Below are 18,862 nucleotides of genomic sequence, written 5' to 3'. Positions count from 1 at the left end.
TATGGTATAACCACCGCGAGAATCAGACAGCTGTTGGATCGTATGGTATAACCACCGCGAGAATCAGACAGCTGTTGGATCGTATGATATAACCATCGCGTGAATCAGACAGCTGTTGGATCGTATGGTATAACCACTGTGAGAATCTGACAGCTGTTGGATCGTATGATATAACCACAGCGAGAATCTGACAGCTGTTGGATCGTATGATATAACCACCGCGAGAATCAGACAGCTGTTGGATCGTATGATATAACCACCGCGAGAATCAGACAGCTGTTGGATCGTATGGTATAACCACTGTGAGAATCAGACAGCTGTTGGATCGTATGATATAACCACCGCGAGAATCAGACAGCTGTTGGTGGCAAATGTGAATGGTCAGTTTCAAACTGACTCAATAAGATAAGGATGTCAGTGAAATGTGAAGAGGGTTTTGGGGAAAGTGGACATGTACGTATACATGTATATTAATATTGAATCATCAAAAACTTAAGTTTTTACTGGTCTGGTTAGGCATCTACCACTGATAAATAAATACCTATAACCAATCGATGATCTGAGGCCAATGTTACTATAGTGATCAGTGAAAATCACTTAGTTTTGAAATAACATTGGATCTTGTCAAGAACACTTTGAAATAAAAATGCAAATTACAAATATGAAAACTGATCTTCAGGAACATTGAAATCTGAATCCATTTGTGGTTCAAAATTAAAGCTGCCAATGTTTATCTACAAGTAGAAATCCAAATTTAAATAAAATTAAAAGAATGAAAAATACCAATAAATAGTATCTGTTAAATCTCAATATTTCATCATTAATGTGAAACAGTTATGATATGAATTTATATTTTGTCACTTATAACTAGCTACAATTCAAATTATGGACAGCAAGTTTTTTTCCAGGTCAGATATATAAATAGAAAGTTTTGATTCAATTAGGATACAAATGTACATGTTATTCTACACTTAGTACAAAACTATATGTGATCAGGACAGCTGCTCTGGGTTTTCTTATAAATATTGTCTGGGCAATCTTATCATTTCTGTATCAAAAAACATTGATGAATACAGGACAATTTATTTAGATACAATTTTTTCTACTGTCGTTTGGAACCAATTCCTTTGGAAATATTAGTTTTTGCCTCTAAAACAATTCTAAACACTAGAAAATTTTATGTAAGCTGCTCTGGGTGTTTTTTTTTTTGTTTTTTTTATTACACATGCATATTCTATATTTTTACGATTTCTGTAACTTAAATAAAATCTAAACTAATGTAAGAATTTTAGTAAGATATACCTTATAAAAGAAACAAATAATTTTTTTTGATATATGAAATTTTTCCACACAAATCATTACTGTGTGGGGAAAAAGAGTTGGTAAAAAGACAATACATGTACATAACTAAATATAGAACTGACTACATATACATGTACATATATAGTATGATATTATGTTGAAATTTAAACCAAATGCATTTATTTAATATTGTCAATGAGATCATTCTGTAGTTTGGACAAAGAAGCATTATGGAATTTCAACAGATTAATTTTAATATATTTTTCCTAAAAACATGAACATTTTAAAACAACCTAGGAAAATCCAGGAAACAACTAACAAACTAGATTAATCTAACAGCACTATCAATAAAAAGTATTAAGATCTTCTGTTGGTAAATATTGCTTCACTGAATAAATATAAATTATGTTATTAAATGAACACAATTAAAATTATGAATTAACATGTATATATATTTTATGTTATGGAGCTATAATCCAGCAGAGAATACACTGTGATAAAGTTTTGGTGTTAGCTCCGTAACATAAAGAATATACATCCACATTAATCCTTATAACTTACTATACATAATCCCGATGGACAGCCTCGTTTATTGATGGACCCTTTCCCCTTAGAAAGTATTATGCAGCTGTATTAGCAAATCAAAAGCAACATTGCAAATGATATGATGTCATCTTATACATTATGGGATGATAACAATTTTTTAAGCCAATGAAAATGCGAAAAAGTGAGATTAAATTATTTCTCTGAATGTAAACTACCTTACATCATTATTGTCCATCTGTTATTAATCTCACAAATATCGCCTTTTATTTAGACTGCATACTTCATAGAAATTTCTTCATTAATGTAAACTTATAACATTAATATATCAACTCATTAATATTCATGTAAACTCATAATTATTATTACCTCATTAAAATTCATGCCAATCTTCATCATTTATATTACCTCATTAACATAATGTTAACTTCATTAACATTTACTTGTTTATATTCATGTCCAGTTCTATCATTAATATTGTCTCATAATTATTCATTAATATCAACTGATAAGTGACACATTATTATCACATCACCATTTACATCATTTCATTAATATTCACTGAAGTCGACCCATTCAGGATACATTGTTATTTCATTTTTTTGTTTTATTAATATCCATGGATGTTTGCTACAAACTTGTACATTGTTGTTAGCCCTCTAAGATGGACTCAGCATTGTGTAAGTCAGTCAGAGCTAGGGCTTCAAAGTACATGTACAAAGGGCAGTAACTCTGTATATTGTAGGATGCCAATTTAAAGGATACTAAATAAAGGGCCATAACTCTATATAGTATAGGATGCCAATTAAAGGATACTTAACAAAGGGCAGTAACACTGTATATTGTAGGATGTCAATTTAAAGGATACTAAATAAAGGGCCATAACTCTATATATTATAGGATGCCAATTTAAAGGATATTAAATAAAGGGCCATAACTCTGTATATTGTAGGATGCCAATTTGAAGGATATTTAACAAAGGGCCATAACTCTATATATTGTAGGATGCCAATTTAAAGGATACTGAACAAAGGGCCATAACTCTATATATTGTAGGATGCCAATTTAAAGGATACTTAACAAAGGGCCATAACTCTATATATTGTAGGATGCCAATTTAAAGGATACATTACATAAAACACTTCTAAGAGTACTGAGCAATGAAAGATAATTGGCAGTTTTAATAAATACAGTGATGAGAAATAGTCCAGATGTTGTGGCATAAACGTAACAAAGGGCCATAACTCTGATGGGCCATAACTCTGATGGGTACAGGAAGTCATTTTACTATCGACCAGGGAGTAATATCTCTAAAACATTTGGCTGTTGTAGATGAACATGTATATGAGATATGCCCTTAACACAATCTGACTGATAATAATAGAGAAAAACTTGTATAGTCCTCCAAAGGAGAAGAAAGAGGCTTCTCTATCCATTTGAGTAATATTGCTTTAAAACGCTATAAAAAGTGACATGTTTTGATGATAACAATACTCAGAAAGGAAGTCTTTACCTAGAATTAAAAATTTCAACAGATGAAAATATTATGCAACACATACCACTAAAATTAGTGCCATTAATTCTAAAAGATGGTTAAAATAAACACAGCCACAGAACTCCAGTGCGCCACGGAATGAATAGTAATGCTGAATGACAGAAGGTAACACAAAACAAAAGCAACACAGAAAATGGAACAAATTCAAGCGATAGTTACCTGTCACTTTATATCACAGGTTGGAAAGGAGACATCCTTAAAACGCGATGAAACACCACTACGAATAATTAACTTGGAAAATAAAGCAAAAATGCATATTATATGATCATATAGTCATCTACATATTATTTAAGCAGAAGTGATTTGAAAAAAAAGATGCACATTTTGAATGAAAAATAAACGTTCATGGTACATGTAAATGAATATCAAATCCATTTTAGAAACAAAAATCCTTGATAAGAATTGTGTGATCTTCTCTGATTGTAATGATATTAGTTACCAGGCAAGTAAACCATTAATGATACATGTATTAGTTACCAGGCAAGTAAACCATTAATGATATCTCCAACACCCATTATTCATCTTTTTCTTTTCAAATTATCTCCCCTTTATATCTGTATTGTAGTAAATCTGAGATTTATATCTATATATCTGTATTGTAGTAAATCTAAGATTTTTATCTAATGTAATATACACTTTAAAATTAAAATAACAAAGAATTATATGGCATAATTTCGTTATGAAGTTATGACTAATCAAACTAAAATACAAAGTATGCTTTTATACAAAATCTGAAATCCTAGAATAAAAGTTATCAAATGACCTTTGACCTATATTTACGATATGACATTTAATTGTCAGTATTTACATATTGCACATGACCTTTAACAACTAAAACACATGACCTACAAAATGTATTTATAGCAAGAGACAGAAAAGTTTTCATGGAAATATAATACTCACAGGCATATATTCTTACTCCATGATTTACATCATTTTTGAAAAAGAAAGGATGGAGGGAAAAATATTTGAACAAATATAATAAGCACAACTTTTATAAAATATGCAGATATTCTTAAAGAAATCTGTGAAAAACAAAAACAAAATTATAAGCACATTTTCACATAATAAATATTGAGAATTTCTTTATAGAAAGTTAGAATTTCTATATAGAGAAACCCATAAGAAAGTTCGAATTTCTATATAGAGAAACCCATAAGAAAGTTCGAATTTCTATATAGAGAAACCCATAAGAAAGTTCGAATTTTTATATAGAGAAACCCCTTAGAAATCCTTAAACAAGTATATAATTTCATATAAAAACTTCATATCACATAACATTACAATGATAGGGTATACCAATGCGTTCGGGAGTAATAAGTCTCCAGCAGACCTACAGTGCACCAAGAAAAATGTTAGAGTTGTTTCCCTTACTCTATATTTTAGTTCTGCATAAAATGATTTAAAATAACTGAATATACACTTAAAAGTCATAGGGTCTACGATATTCATGTTTTAAAATTATGTTTTCTGGGAATAAAAAAAAACCCTTACAGTAATTTATTTTCATTTTCATCATTGACAATAGTTTTCAGCTAACTGAAAATCAAAGACAATTGATAATGGAAACTACCATAGCCCAGCAGCCAAACACTGACCTCGAGACATATCTGTGATACAGCTGTTATTTTCTGCATGTCAAATACATCTGATGGAAAATCAGACAGGCATATTGCAGAAAATAAGTTTTGTCACCAACGAAATGTAGTTAAGTCCTCTATCACTGACACGACCACAATTAACCTTGTGATTTATGTTGACATCTTGGGTCATGCTGTACCAGGTGAGCATGTGTAGCTATTGCTCAGTTCGGGCTCACATGAATGTGGGCGGAGTTTCATTCCACTTTTTATAATAATTATCTGCTGATTTGTAACAAACGAAATTCACATTTGTCACATATTCCAGGTAAAATTAATTTTCTTGTGGTTTGAATTAAACATATAAGGAATAACGATCAAAATGGACGATGTTATTGTGAAGAAATATCGTAGGTCCTATGCATTTCAAAGACATCTTGTTGGGTAATTAGTGATAATGTATCTAAAATTCAAGAAGCATAAAATCCCTTGTAAATTACCAGACAATCAGAAATGATTCGATGAATTTTTCCATTAATTACCTGAAATTATTATTACAAAAGGTTATTTTGATTGTAATAACTAGATTGCAATAACTAATGTATTGATAGGAATGAAATATTTCTGGTCTGAAAATAAATGAAATTTTAACATAAATATAGAGAAATCATAAGAAATATTTATTTTTCATGACATTTCTGATTTTCCATTTTAAATCTAAGGGAAAAGCTGTTAGAAATTTAATTTGATACATGGTTGTTTTATAAAGTATTATAAGAAACAAAAGAACAAAAATAGATCAACTACATCAATTGGTGAGTCGCTGTGGTGATGAAGCTGTCGGTGAATTTACTGTCATATGATTGGCTGTTGAAAGAGAGTGTTGTGATGACATCATTTCCTGTATGTTGGAGAACACAGAAGCGTTGCTTGATGCCACGACAGATTCCAGGCCACTTCCCATCTGGGTAAAGGGCGGAAGTGATGTCGGAATACGCATGGGCAGGTGAGCATGAGAGATGTGAGGGGGGAGGTTATAGGGTGATGGCCGATAATATGAGACTGGATCAACATTAGAATGAGCAGGGAGACTTTGTTGTAAGTCTGAACGTGTTGACGAAGTCTCCGGATGAAGGAGTTCTGATGCTGTCAGATTCTTATTTGTTGGTGTATCTGTGAGCCGGTCTGATAAAGTCATACATCTTGGTACATTTGGTATTACCCGCGATATCGGGGAATTCACAGACATTCCTAAAGTGTGCTGCTGTTGGCGACTATCGGTCCGAAGCTGCAAGGATGAGTCTAATCCAGCAAGTCTTTGTAAGCTGTCTGATCGATGGAGCGATTCACGCTGGAGACTGTCTCCACGCTGTAAATCTCGTGATAAGCTATCTGCCCTTTGAAAATTATCTGCCCTTTGTAAAGCTTCGTTACGCGGAAAACTGTCCGCTCTCTGTAGGTTATCAGCTCTACGGAAATCATCTCTGTGTAAGCTGTCAGATCTCTGAAAATCGGCCCTTTGGAAAGAATTGATACGAGAATAGTCGTCATTTCTCTGTAGAGCTTGGACACGACTGAAAATATCTACTTTACTGTCATTCTGAACTCGACTAAAAATGTCTACTTTGCTATCGCTGCCATCATCACAGGTGAGATCAATAGCCATCACAGGTGACGTACTGTCCTTCATCTTGGGCTGTCGCGGTTTTCTTGGTTTCGTAGGCAGTCCCGTGATTCTTTGCTCTAATGGTTTGATGTGTACATGCATCTGAAATTATTAAAATAAAAGTTTATCTGATGAACGAAAACACAGAGGGTAAAAAATAACAAGGACAGTATTCTGAGTTAAACCTGGTTGCCAGCAAAAACGGCCAGATATTCCTTGACTTTGAAACAGCTATTTTTTCATGAAATATATAGTCTAATATTACACTACAATACATTCAACAGGCTATTTTATAAAATTCACAACCTGTCTGCAAACCTCATGAGAACAGGTAGGTCATAAGCCTGACCATAAATATTGTGTATGCCATGACTATCGAGAAAAAGAAAACCATAGGAATAAATTAAAGATAGGGTCATTTTTAACAAGAAACACAGACATTTTTAAACAAGAATTACAAGTAATTACATGTTTCACATGTGCTGTATTGTCAATATCTTTACATTGTACATGGGTACTCAAGGATATATTTGAAGAGACTTAGGAAATTCATTGATTTTCTTCAAAGTCCAGAAATTTTAGGTTTTTACCCCGAAAATACAAAAATCGTAGAAATACTAGTAAAAAGTGTAATGCATTAAGCTACACACCCCACAATACACCTATAACCCATGTTTGGTTGCTCTAGCTTTTATAGTTTGTCAGAAACAGCCTACTATGCAAGAGCTTAAAGCAAATTAAACCTTAATGTTGAATAAAAGTTTTCCAGAAATTTGAGATTTTTAACCAAAAATGCAGAAATCCAAGAAATATTTTCAGTGCAGTAGAATATTCTACCCATGCTACATCTATGATTGAGGTTTTGTTGGTCTAGCTTTGTCAGAAACAGAGCTAAACACAAAAACTTAACAATGCTGACACTGCCACAGTTGGAAAATTAACGCCTGTGCTGTCTTTTCCACATCCGCCGTAGGCGACACAAAAAGGGACAAATATAATGTACATTAATTAGGTACTTTTGAACAAACCACTAATTCTGTTAATGAAAATCAGCAGAGATACTTAACAATATTTTCCAAAATTAAACTTTCAGTAAACTGTGTCTGTTTGAAAAAGACAAGCATTCTAATTATAGATATATCTTCTAAATTTTGGAAGATACTCCTGATTAGGGGAAACAGTTTATCAGTAAGACATTTTGATAGCAAAGTTATTTAGTAATATATTATATACCCATACAATGTTAATACGGTACTGTCAAATTTTACCTCTGTGACCTTGAAAGTGCATCTAGGGTCAATCATTTGACAAATTTAGCCCTTTCATTTGAGCATGCTACTGGACTAACATCTAGACCTCTTAATAGTCGCTTTTGGTATTCAAGAGGCACCATATTAAAATTTTAACAATTTAAAGAAAGTCTATCAAGGTTGTCTAAATTCACCAAACTTGAGAAGTACTGGGTAGTTTTTAACACCAAATTAAACTTGCTGAACAGAAAAGACATTAAAATATAATTTATCAGTCCACATTCAATTGATCAATATCATGTTTTTAAATTTTGCATGCTCTTTCAGCAGTAAATGAACAAGCTCTATTCCATATAGAGCTGGAAGCTTACCTTAAGGGTGTGAGATTTTAGACTGCTCTCGTTAGTATAAGCTCTATGACATATCATACAATGGTACTGTTTGGTCGCTGCCTTCTTTAGATGGTCATCATGATTACGCATGTGATGATGAAGATTTGCCATTTGTGCAAAAGCCCGATCACAACCTTCAAATGAGCACTTATAGGGTTTTTCTCCTGCAACACAAAATGTAGGAACATAAATGCAAAATGCTCATTTGTAATGTCTTTCTAAACCACTTATAACAATACTCATTTGTAATGTCTTTCTAAACCACTTATTATCAAGATACTGATTTGTAACATCAAACTCAAAACAATAGAAACCTTTAGCTATAAGCATCCACTGCTCTGATAGCTGATAAAAGATTGGTTTGTTTTTGTTTAACGTCCCTTTAACAGCCAGGGTCATTTAAGGACGTGCCAGGTTTTGGAGGTGGAGGAAAGCTGGAGTACCCGGAGAAAAACCACTAGTCTACGATCAGTACCTGGCAACTGCCCCACGTAGGTTGCGAACTCGCAACCCAGAGGTGGAGGGCTAGTGATAAAGTGTCGGGACACCTTAACCACTTAGCCACCGCGGCCCTTACATAAAAGAAATGGCACAAGTGTTTACAAGTGTTCATACCCAAACAGAAATGGCAAGCTTGCGATTCACTATTATTGCAAGCTTGCCGCAAGCTTAATCTGCGAGCTAGGAATTGGAACCTTGCAGCAAGCTAGTATTTGAAACCTCGCGGCAAGCTTGCGGCGAGCTAGTTTCTGCAAGCTTGCGGCGAGCTTGTTTCTGCAAGCTTGCGGCGAGCTAGTTTCTGCAAGCTTGGGGCGAGCTTGTTTCTGCAAGCTTGCGGCGAGCTTGTTTATGCAAGCTTGCGGCGAGCTAGTTTATGCAAGCTTGCGGTGAGCCACTTTATGCAAGCTTGCCGCAAGCTAAATAGTCTAGCTCTGAGGTAAAAATAAATTTAATGCAGCAAAAATAAAGCAAAAACATCAAATTAATGTAAAAGTCTGTATTTCTATCATTCAGAGCAGTACGGCATGCTGTTACAATAAACACCTTATAGATACAAACTTTATATACAAACATTTATATTTTATTCCATATTCTTTTAAACTAAATCATTAATGCACATGTGCACTTACATACATATGTAACAATACCTCAAAGGTTATTTAATTTCTAGTTCATGAATGTTTTTCTTATCATTGTTAATCTCTGTTGTCACTGCAATAATGGCTTATAGTTTTTGTTGGCATTCGGTAGAATATTCATCATATGTTGATAATACCAGTTCTTTTTTCAGTACAGTTACAATATCTTTTAACTCTTCCTGTCATTTCCGTCCACTTCAGAGCTCACTGTATCTTTTTGCATTTGTGCTACAAAAAAATAAAACAAAGCAATATTACATAGAATATTGATCAATTGATGTTATTCTTTGTAAGCCAAAACAACTATATTAGATATTTGAAGACATCTTTAAATGTCAACAACTAAATCTGGCTTAATTACAATTTTTCTAATGTGACCACTCTAGATATTTCATGATAGAGAATCAAATATGTGACCTTCCAAGTTTAGGCATATATATCACAAGTTGACTATCCATAGAGTAAAATTTTGTATGATGCCTAGATCTAGAAGTGCTGTCTTATAAACAGAAGCATGGTTAGCTTTATATACAGGTTTTATTGTCAGTTTGTCTTAAAACTATTTTTGTGCAATAATTGCAACATATCTAAAACACAAGAAATGAATGTAAAAATACATATTTTTCATATATAATGTTCAAAAGAAGTTTTTGTTTTTGTTAGATGTGCTAGTGTTATAGCTCTGTATTTTTTTCACCCCAAATTTCCAAAGATTATAGAATAATGTTTATTTTAGATCAGTAAATTATTCTTATATCAATTGAAACATTATCTGTATGTTATCATAAATCTCACCACTCACCATTTATTGTTGACCCTTGGAAATCTTCATCTGGATCACTTCACTGAGTCCATCTTCTGTTTGTTTATGTAACTTATTTACAGAACTTTAAACATGCAGATGTAGATAGGTTGCACATATCCTTACCATGTCCAGAGTTGATTCTATTTCCAGAAGTGATTGATAGGACAATTTATACTGATTCACAGAGATGCAAAATGTCCACATGCAGCCACAGGAAACTCAATTCAAAGTGGGGACCTTGTTTTACATTGGTCAATCTTAAGTTGGGGCACAGGAAAGGTTTTTCATTCATACAGACTTAATAAAAATGAAGATTTGTGAGTTCAACAGATGCTTTTTAAAATACTATAAAATTGCATTGAAGTTACTTTTACAATATTGTTTCATTTTATGTATTTACTACTGAACTAAATCATCAAATAAGTCACAATACAGTCAGTTAGAAATGAACCTTATACCCCAGGGTTGGCCCCATGGTGTCTGGAGTCTGACTGGCATGGACTTCCTGTACTCATCAGCTTGAATTGGTATCATATTACCTTGGTCAAGCTGGGCCAGTCTACTGATAACATATGCTCTCCTTTTGTTTGTTTACACATTGGTGTTGGAAAGGTTTTTGATAATAAGGCTTCAACATATATTTTGCTGAAATTTGCACTGATGGAAATTCAATTCACATAATTTGCAGGTTACCCTTAGAATGAATATCACTCCTAGTAACAACTGATTATACTAACAAAAATATATCATAATATATTCACTGATAACTTTAATAAAGAGGATTTTATAAATACATGTGTAAAATATATAAATGAAGCAATACTTTAAGCATTATTATAAATTGATTGCATATCTAAATTTGAAAAGATATGAATGCCATGATTATTATTAAAGTTTTACAAACATGAATTGCAATTTAAACAGTTATGATTGATTACTAAAATCATCATTCAATTTTGATTCAAAAAGAGGTGTTTTAACTCTGAAGAAACTCATATTCACCTTTAGATAATCTGATATGAAATACTCAAAGTTACAGATTTTGAAATAGAAAATCCATGCTGCTGTGACTTAGAAGATTTTCACATCTCACAAGTAACATATCAGAGTAGAAAAGTTTCTAAGTCCACAACATGCAGAATATTGTAAAGGACTGAAGGCTTGCAAGCTTGCAAAAAGAGAACCCTCCTGCAAGCTTGCAGAATGACTCGCAAGCTTGCAGAAGGGCTTGCAAGCTTGCAGATGAACTCGCAAGCTTGCAGAAGGACTCGCAAGCTTGCAACCATGATCTTGCGAGCTTGCAGAAGGACTTGCAAGCTTGCAGAAGGACTCACAAGCTTGCAGAAGTACTCGCAAGCTTGCAGAAGGACTCGCAAGCTTGCAACCATGATCTTGCGAGCTTGCGGATTGCTTAAGTTTTAGGACCTGCCTGCCTGCAAGCTTGCGCAAGTTTCTTACTAGCTTGCATATAGCTTGCGAAGAGTAAAATAAGCTTGCCGCAAGCTTGCCGCAAGCTTACCGCAAGCAAGTATTTTTGTTTGGGTATGGCACAATTTACGTAATATGAAAAATATTTGAAAAAGTATTTTACCGAATACACAGGGCGCGAAAAAACTTCACAGCACACTTACATGCAAACTGCAACGTAATTTCACAGGTGGAATCTATTAACTTATATACACTCATTCAATTAATGTAAAATAGTTGAAATACTACTATGTATTTATAAGACGGGCATTCATTACAATGCACACACAGATTTAAAGTGGTCAGCATAAATTAACATTTATATATTTACTTTAGGCGATAGGCCCCGCCTCTTTTCCATTGGCTGAACATGTGTTTGGTTGAATTTGTTTTGGAACAGGTGGATCCGTAGTAATTAAAGCCCCTTAAACCTTATACATGATGTATTTCCTCCTACTGGGGTGAATTAAAGGCTTATTGCCCATCGTGACACCATGCAGACACCAACAAATTTGTTTTAATTCATGATATATTTTTTATCATGAAACAAATTAGTGTATTAATAATATTGTTACAGGTTAATTAAAAGATTGATAAACCAGCCCTCAGTATGGTGTTTTATATAGAAGTGGCCAGGCATTCAAACAATCTTATAAAGACACACTTTTGTGTAATTTGACTTTATATTAGATGTCAGACTGGTACAGCATTTAGATTTATGTTTAGTTTGGTTTGGTATTGTTTAAGGTCCTAACATGTAGACGATAATGTTGGCATCTAGTAAGGTAAATTAATTACAAGTTTGAAGCATTACACCATAAATATTATGCTTTATATAGATGTACATCGTTATTACAGTAATTTCTCCCAATTTTCAGCTAAAATGGCACCAGTGGAACTGGAGAAGTTTAAAATGTGTTTTTCAAGATGACTGCCATGGCGGCCATCTTAGATTTCAGACAGACAAAAACAAGAGATCCCAGAGGGATCTTGGCGCCCACCATTGAATGATCTTCATAGGTTCCATGTCAGATTGATCTTTTCTCTACTTTTCCCTTAATTTTACTAATCTGTGCAAATTGAGACATCCCTCCAGTACTTTTCAAACAAGGGAATCCTAGCTATATAAGAAATTTGAGATTTAACGATAATGGCTGTTTGTTTACTAGGTTGTTTTCAGAACAGACTGGTCCAAAAATGCAATACAAGGGACCAAGGGGAACCTACTTATGAAATTTGAGAAAGATCCATTCAGTACTTTGAGAAATAGAAATAACAAACTTCAATTGTCAAAATCCAAGATGGCGGTCTGTCGGCCATATTGTGTTCCAATTGATCTCAAAATGCAATAAGCATAACGAGGCACCAAGGGGAACCTCCATATGAAATTTGAGAAAGATCCCTTCAGTACTTTCTCAGAAATAGCGATAACAAACTTCAATTGTCAAAATCCAAGATGGCTGCCTGTCGGCCATGTTGTTTTCCGATTGGTCTCAAAACGCAATATACATAACTAGGCACCAAGGGAAACTTACATATGAAATTTCAGAAAGATCCATTCAGTACTTTCTCAGAAATAGTAGTGATAACAAACTTCAATTGTCAAAATCCAAGATGGCTGCCTGTCGGCCATGTTGTTTTCCGATTGGTCTCAAAATGCAATATGCATAACTAGGCACCAAGGGAAACTTACAAATGAAATTTCAGAAAGATCCATTCAGTACATTCTCAGAAATAGCGATAACAAACTTCAATTGTCAAAATCCAAGATGGCTGCCTGTCGGCCATGTTTTTTTCAGATTGGTCTCAAAACGCAATATGCATAACTAGGCACCAAGGGGAACCTTCAGATGAAATTTGAGAAAGATCCATTCAGTACTTTCTCAGAAATAGTGATAACAAACTTCTATTGTCAAAATCAAAGATGGCTGCCTGTCAGCCATGCTGTTTTCTGATTGGTCTCAAAACGCAATATGCATAACTAGGCACCAAGGGAAACCTACATATGAAATTTCAGAAAGATCCATCCAGTACTTTCTCAGAAATAGTGATAACAAACTTCAATTGTCGAAATCCAAGATGGCTGCCTGTCAGCCATGTTGTTTTCTGATTGGTCTCAAAACGCAATATGCATAACTAGGCACCAAGGGAAACTTACATATGAAATTTGAGAAAGATCCCTTAAACACTTTCTCAGAAATAGTGATAACAAACTTCAATTATCAAAATCCAAGATGGCTGCCTGTCGGCCATGTTGTTTTCCGATTGGTCTCAAAACGCAATATGCATAACTAGGCACCAAGGGAAACTTACAAATGAAATTTCAGAAAGATCCATTCAGTACATTCTCAGAAATATCGATAACAAACTTCAATTGTCAAAATCCAAGATGGCTGCCTGTCGGCCATGTTTTTTTCGGATTGGGCTCAAAACGCAATATGCATAACTAGGCACCAAGGGGAACTTACATATGAAATTTGAGAAAGATCCATTCAGTACATCTCAGAAATAGCGATAACAAACTTCAATTGTCAAAATCCAAGATGGCTGCCTGTCGGCCATGCTGTTTTCAGATTGGTCTCAAAACGCAATATGCATAACTAGGCACCAAGGGGAACCTTCATATGAAATTTGAGAAAGATCCCTTCAGCACTTTCTCAGAAATAGCGATAACAAACTTCAATTGTCAAAATCCAAGATGGCTGCCTGTCGGCCATGTTGTTTTCCGATTGGTCTCAAAACGCAATATGCATAACTAGGCACCAAGGGGAACCTACATATGAAATTTGAGAAAGATCCCTTCAGTACTTTCTGAGAAATAGCGATAACAAGAATTGTTTACGGACGGAGGGACGGACGGACGGACGACGGACCACGGACGCAGGGCGATTTGAATAGCCCACCATCTGATGATGGTGGGCTAAAAAACTAACAACACTTTGTAAGGACCAAATCAGGATCTTGATTTTAGTCGAGTTAAGAGCTGAATACACTGGTGGAACATGAGAAGACGTTTAAAACGAGGATAAATTATAAATGGCGGATGGCACACAGTGACAAAAGAAAACATATATAGGCCCTCCTGACTCCTGACCTTTTGGGTTAGATGACCTAAAGATATCATTAATGTGGCACAACCTGTCCTGTGATATTGTACTTGACACAAGAAGATTGAAGATTTATTTTCCAGCTGATGCAAGCTATATTTTGTTTTTCCTGGAAAACCAAGGAAATATTTTAATACTGATTAGATACAACAAGGACATTCACCACACTTTGACAACCAAATGAATGTACAAAAAAACTGTCAGTATCTCATGACTAAGCATTTAAATTTGATATTCAGTTACATAATGACACAGCCATACTAAAAAGTGTACATGAAATGCTGCAATGTTAAGGTTTAAATATAGCCTTGCGCTATTCAAATTTCTACAAATTAGCTCCATACAAGGTATATGCATTTAGTTGCAGAATCTCCCAAAGATCCTAATTAAAAGCAGAGGATTTGAATCCTTGCTGTGCTTGTTATTGATCAAGAAAACCGCTCCATTACCACAGTATCATCATGAAAAGGTTGCAGTGCAATTCATAACCCTAGGGACCGCAGAGCGTATACATTCATTACACCTAAACCTGCTTATGTTCTGAAGAAAACTACTAGTACAAATCATCATATCTGTGATGTTTGAAATCTGTTTTATTTCTCTGACTTAAAATGTCAATGAATTAAGTATTCCAAATTTCACCTCACATGACTAAATTTTTTTTTTTACTTCCTGAGAAGACATTTCAATTTTTTTTCGTTTATTGATTTACTTCTCGGAATTCGTATTGTGCTTCTGAAACATCTACAATTTCCACAGTGATTAAAGAAAACAGAATCATAGGCTACGTTTGAGATGAGTCGATCTAGTTCCAGGACATATAATATAATGGCATATGTAAAGATGCATAGAGAGAACATTTCAGAACCGAAGCGTTCATAAAATATCAAAGATCTGCCCATATAAAGTTGAAAGACCTGAATCAGTATCATTAGGAATTGTTTAAATGATATCAAGTCAAACAGACCTTACAATAAATCTTAATACATGTATAACATCTGTACGCATGTATTTAAAGGAATTTTCGATGATTAATCTTAAAAAATTTGTTTCATTATTAGAAATATTAGGTGATGTCATAAATTTTCAATTTGATCATAAAACTACCTGAAATAGAATTTGAATCCATAAACAAGAGGCCATGAGGGCCTGTATCGCTCACCTGGATATTTCAGTGATTATGGCAAAACACTCCCATTAGTAGGTTACATTACAAATACTTTCCCAGTTTGGGATATGCCACGCGGTATCATGCATCAAAGCCAATTAAACACTTCCCTTTAACTAACATTTAGCTTTCTGGTTCCAAATGTTTGATATTTGGATTTTAAAAACAATAGCTTGGAAGCAAAAATTTAATAATATTCCTTTACTATGATGTGCCTATTAATTGTTTCCACCCACCTCTGTATTTGCTGTGCTAATGGAAATAGAAATACCAGTATAATACAATTTGTTAGCTTTGATTTGATTTATTTCAACTTTAATACCTCCACCCCATTAACAAAAGCCAGGATCATTGTCAGAAATCCACATTGTTCTTGTCCCAAATGACCTTGACCTTTGACCCATGCAGTGACCTTTATCTTCGGTTAGTTGACTCCTTATTAAATTCTGACCAACTATGCTTCCTAATGTCATAAGAAAGCAATCATTAGTGAAAAGATACAAAATTTCACCTTGACCTTTACATGACCTTTGACTTTGATAATTGACATCTGTATGTATTTTTGTGAACTGAGCATCTTGACCTTATTTCATGTAAATCAGTTAACTAATAATAAAGTATTTAAACTGAAGGGAACTACAGTAAATTTGTGGATGTATACAACTATACATTTTATATATGGGCAGACAAACACACGGACAGATTGATTACGTTAGGGCACTCGTATCTCTGATATCGAGACCTAATTAAAACACCTTGTCATTCTTACCAAAGAAAGATCTTACAGGAAATAGCTAAATTTCCCTTATGGGGCCCCTTCCTTCAGGCCTGATGGTCAGAGACTCACTGTTTATATGAAATTAATTCCCCTTATCCCAAAGATGGTTCAGACCTAAATCCTACCATTGAATCGAAAAAGAGGAAAGATTTAGAGAATTTACAATATTTCCCTGATTGGGCCCTGGGGGGAGTCAGTCCTCATCATTTGCAGAATTTTGAACCCCATACCACCTAGGGATGCTTCAAATTGAATATGAATGATATCCTTAGTGAATAAGTGCATAGAGATCGTTTATAGCAATATAGCCAATGCAAATTGCCACATTTCGGCCTTAGACTTCTCAGCCCCCTTGGGGCAGTCAGCCCCACAGACCTTATGAATACAGCCCTTTAAGTGATGTTCTATGATGAATTTGGTAAAAATTTGCCTAGCAATTTTGAAAAAGGATATCAAAATGTATAAACACATAATTACATAATACTGACCCTATCCTGCCACTTATTTAGTAATTGACTCCAGGGCCATCAATTTCATAACTTCAGAAGAGGGCTAGCTGATGATTATAATCAGCCCATTAATCTTTGCTACTTGTATAGGAGCAGAGAAGAAATTTTTAACAATGACCCTATTTTCTATCTATTTGGCCCTGCCCCTCAGGTTGTTAAGAGGCCGGGAGGCACAGCCCCATTAATTTCAAAAATTCAGATCTCCATTTCTTAGTTATATATGTTCCATGTCAAAGTTGGTCAAAGTTGGTCCAGTTATGTTCCATGTCAAAGTTGGTCAAAGTTGGTCCAGTAGTGAATTAAGAAGATCAGAATCCTACCACCTGACTTCTTGACCCAAGGGCCATTAATTTCATAAATTTTAAAGTAGTTGATGATCATAATTAATTGTGCCATAATCTCTGCGTCTAATATAAGAGAAGATTTTCATAGATGACCCCATTTTTTACCTATTTGGCCTGCCCCCTCAGGCTACTGAGGAAGCACACTGTGGGCAAAATTGGTCAAGTAGTTTTGAAAAATAGATTAAAATGCAAAACGTTCATGAATGCCAGATGACAGATGACCCAGTATATTGCCATAGCTTATCTTGGCCCTTCAGCCAAGGGCAGCTAAAAAAGAGGCCCAATGGGCCTGTATTGCTCACCTGGCTCTACAACAACTTTGAAGTTGATTTAGGTCATTTCTGCAGATACTATGCTGATAATCACTTTGTTCAAATATCAGAGTAGGCTAGGTTTATTCATGTCAATGAAATTTGCTAGTCCTTCCTTCCAGTACACAACTGGCCTAATATCAGGTCTCTTTGCTAAACACTGCTTGAAGAATTTAGCCTGTGTGATCTTGAATGAAGGTCAAGGTCATTCATTTGAACAAAGCTTGGTAGCCCTTTACTCCAGTATGCTACAAGCCTAATATCAAGTCCCTGGGCCTCTTAATAATCGAGAAGAAGTTTTTAACCTGTTGGACCTATGTGACGTTGAATAAAGCTCAAGGGTCATTCACATGAACAAACTTGGTAGCCATTAACCCCAGTATGAAACAGGCCTTTAATTAATATCAAGTCCATTGGCCTCTTCGGTTATTGAGAAGTCATTTGAATATTTTTGCCTATAAGACCTATGTGACCTTGAATGATGGTCAAGGTAATTCATTTCAACAAACGTGGTAGCCCTTCACCCCAGTATACTACAGGCCCAATATCAAGTCTCTGGGCCTCTTGGTTATTGAGAAGAAGTTGTCTGAAGATTTTAGGGTATTTTACCAATGTGACCTGAAATGAAGGTCAAGGTCATTCATTTGGACAAACTTGGTAGCCCTTTAACCCAGCATGCTACAGGCCCAATATCAAGTCCTTGGACCTCTCAGTTATTAAGGAGAAATTGTTTAAGATTTCAACATATTTGACCCCTGTGATCTTTAATGAGGGTCAAGGTTATTCATTTTAACAAACTTGGTAGCACTTCAGTTGGGGCAGGTGAGCTAAAAAATCACAGGATCATCCCATGAAAATCCCATGAGAGCATGAAATTTGGCAATATTTTTTGGCAAATTTTCATGACCTGCCAATATGAGGATTGACTGAAATTATAATTATGTGA

At 34.6% G+C, this 18,862-nt stretch overlaps 1 protein-coding gene and 1 long non-coding RNA gene across 2 annotated transcripts in view; both read right to left on the bottom strand.

The window, feature by feature from the left end:
* Positions 1-4,599: 4,599 nt before the first annotated feature.
* The window catches only part of LOC117345327 (zinc finger protein 134-like), a 44,183-nt gene continuing 29,920 nt past the window's right edge, over positions 4,600-18,862 (bottom strand). The window contains exons 3-4 of the mRNA XM_033908394.1: positions 8,268-8,452; positions 4,600-6,748 (exon numbers count right to left, since the gene is read on the bottom strand). Of these exons, the coding sequence (XP_033764285.1) occupies positions 5,789-6,748; positions 8,268-8,452 (1,145 nt within the window). The 3' untranslated portion in view covers positions 4,600-5,788. The remainder of the gene's footprint in view (positions 6,749-8,267; positions 8,453-18,862) is intronic.
* LOC117345328 lies at positions 9,501-10,354 on the bottom strand. Its single transcript, XR_004536412.1, has 2 exons — positions 10,230-10,354; positions 9,501-9,655 (listed from the first exon to the last, which is right to left on the bottom strand). It is a non-coding gene; the product is annotated as an uncharacterized LOC117345328 (long non-coding RNA).

This window comes from Pecten maximus, chromosome 16 (assembly GCF_902652985.1).
Source record: "Pecten maximus chromosome 16, xPecMax1.1, whole genome shotgun sequence".
Taxonomy (NCBI): Eukaryota; Metazoa; Mollusca; class Bivalvia; order Pectinida; family Pectinidae; genus Pecten; species Pecten maximus.
This window is presented reverse-complemented; position numbering and strand designations above follow the sequence as displayed.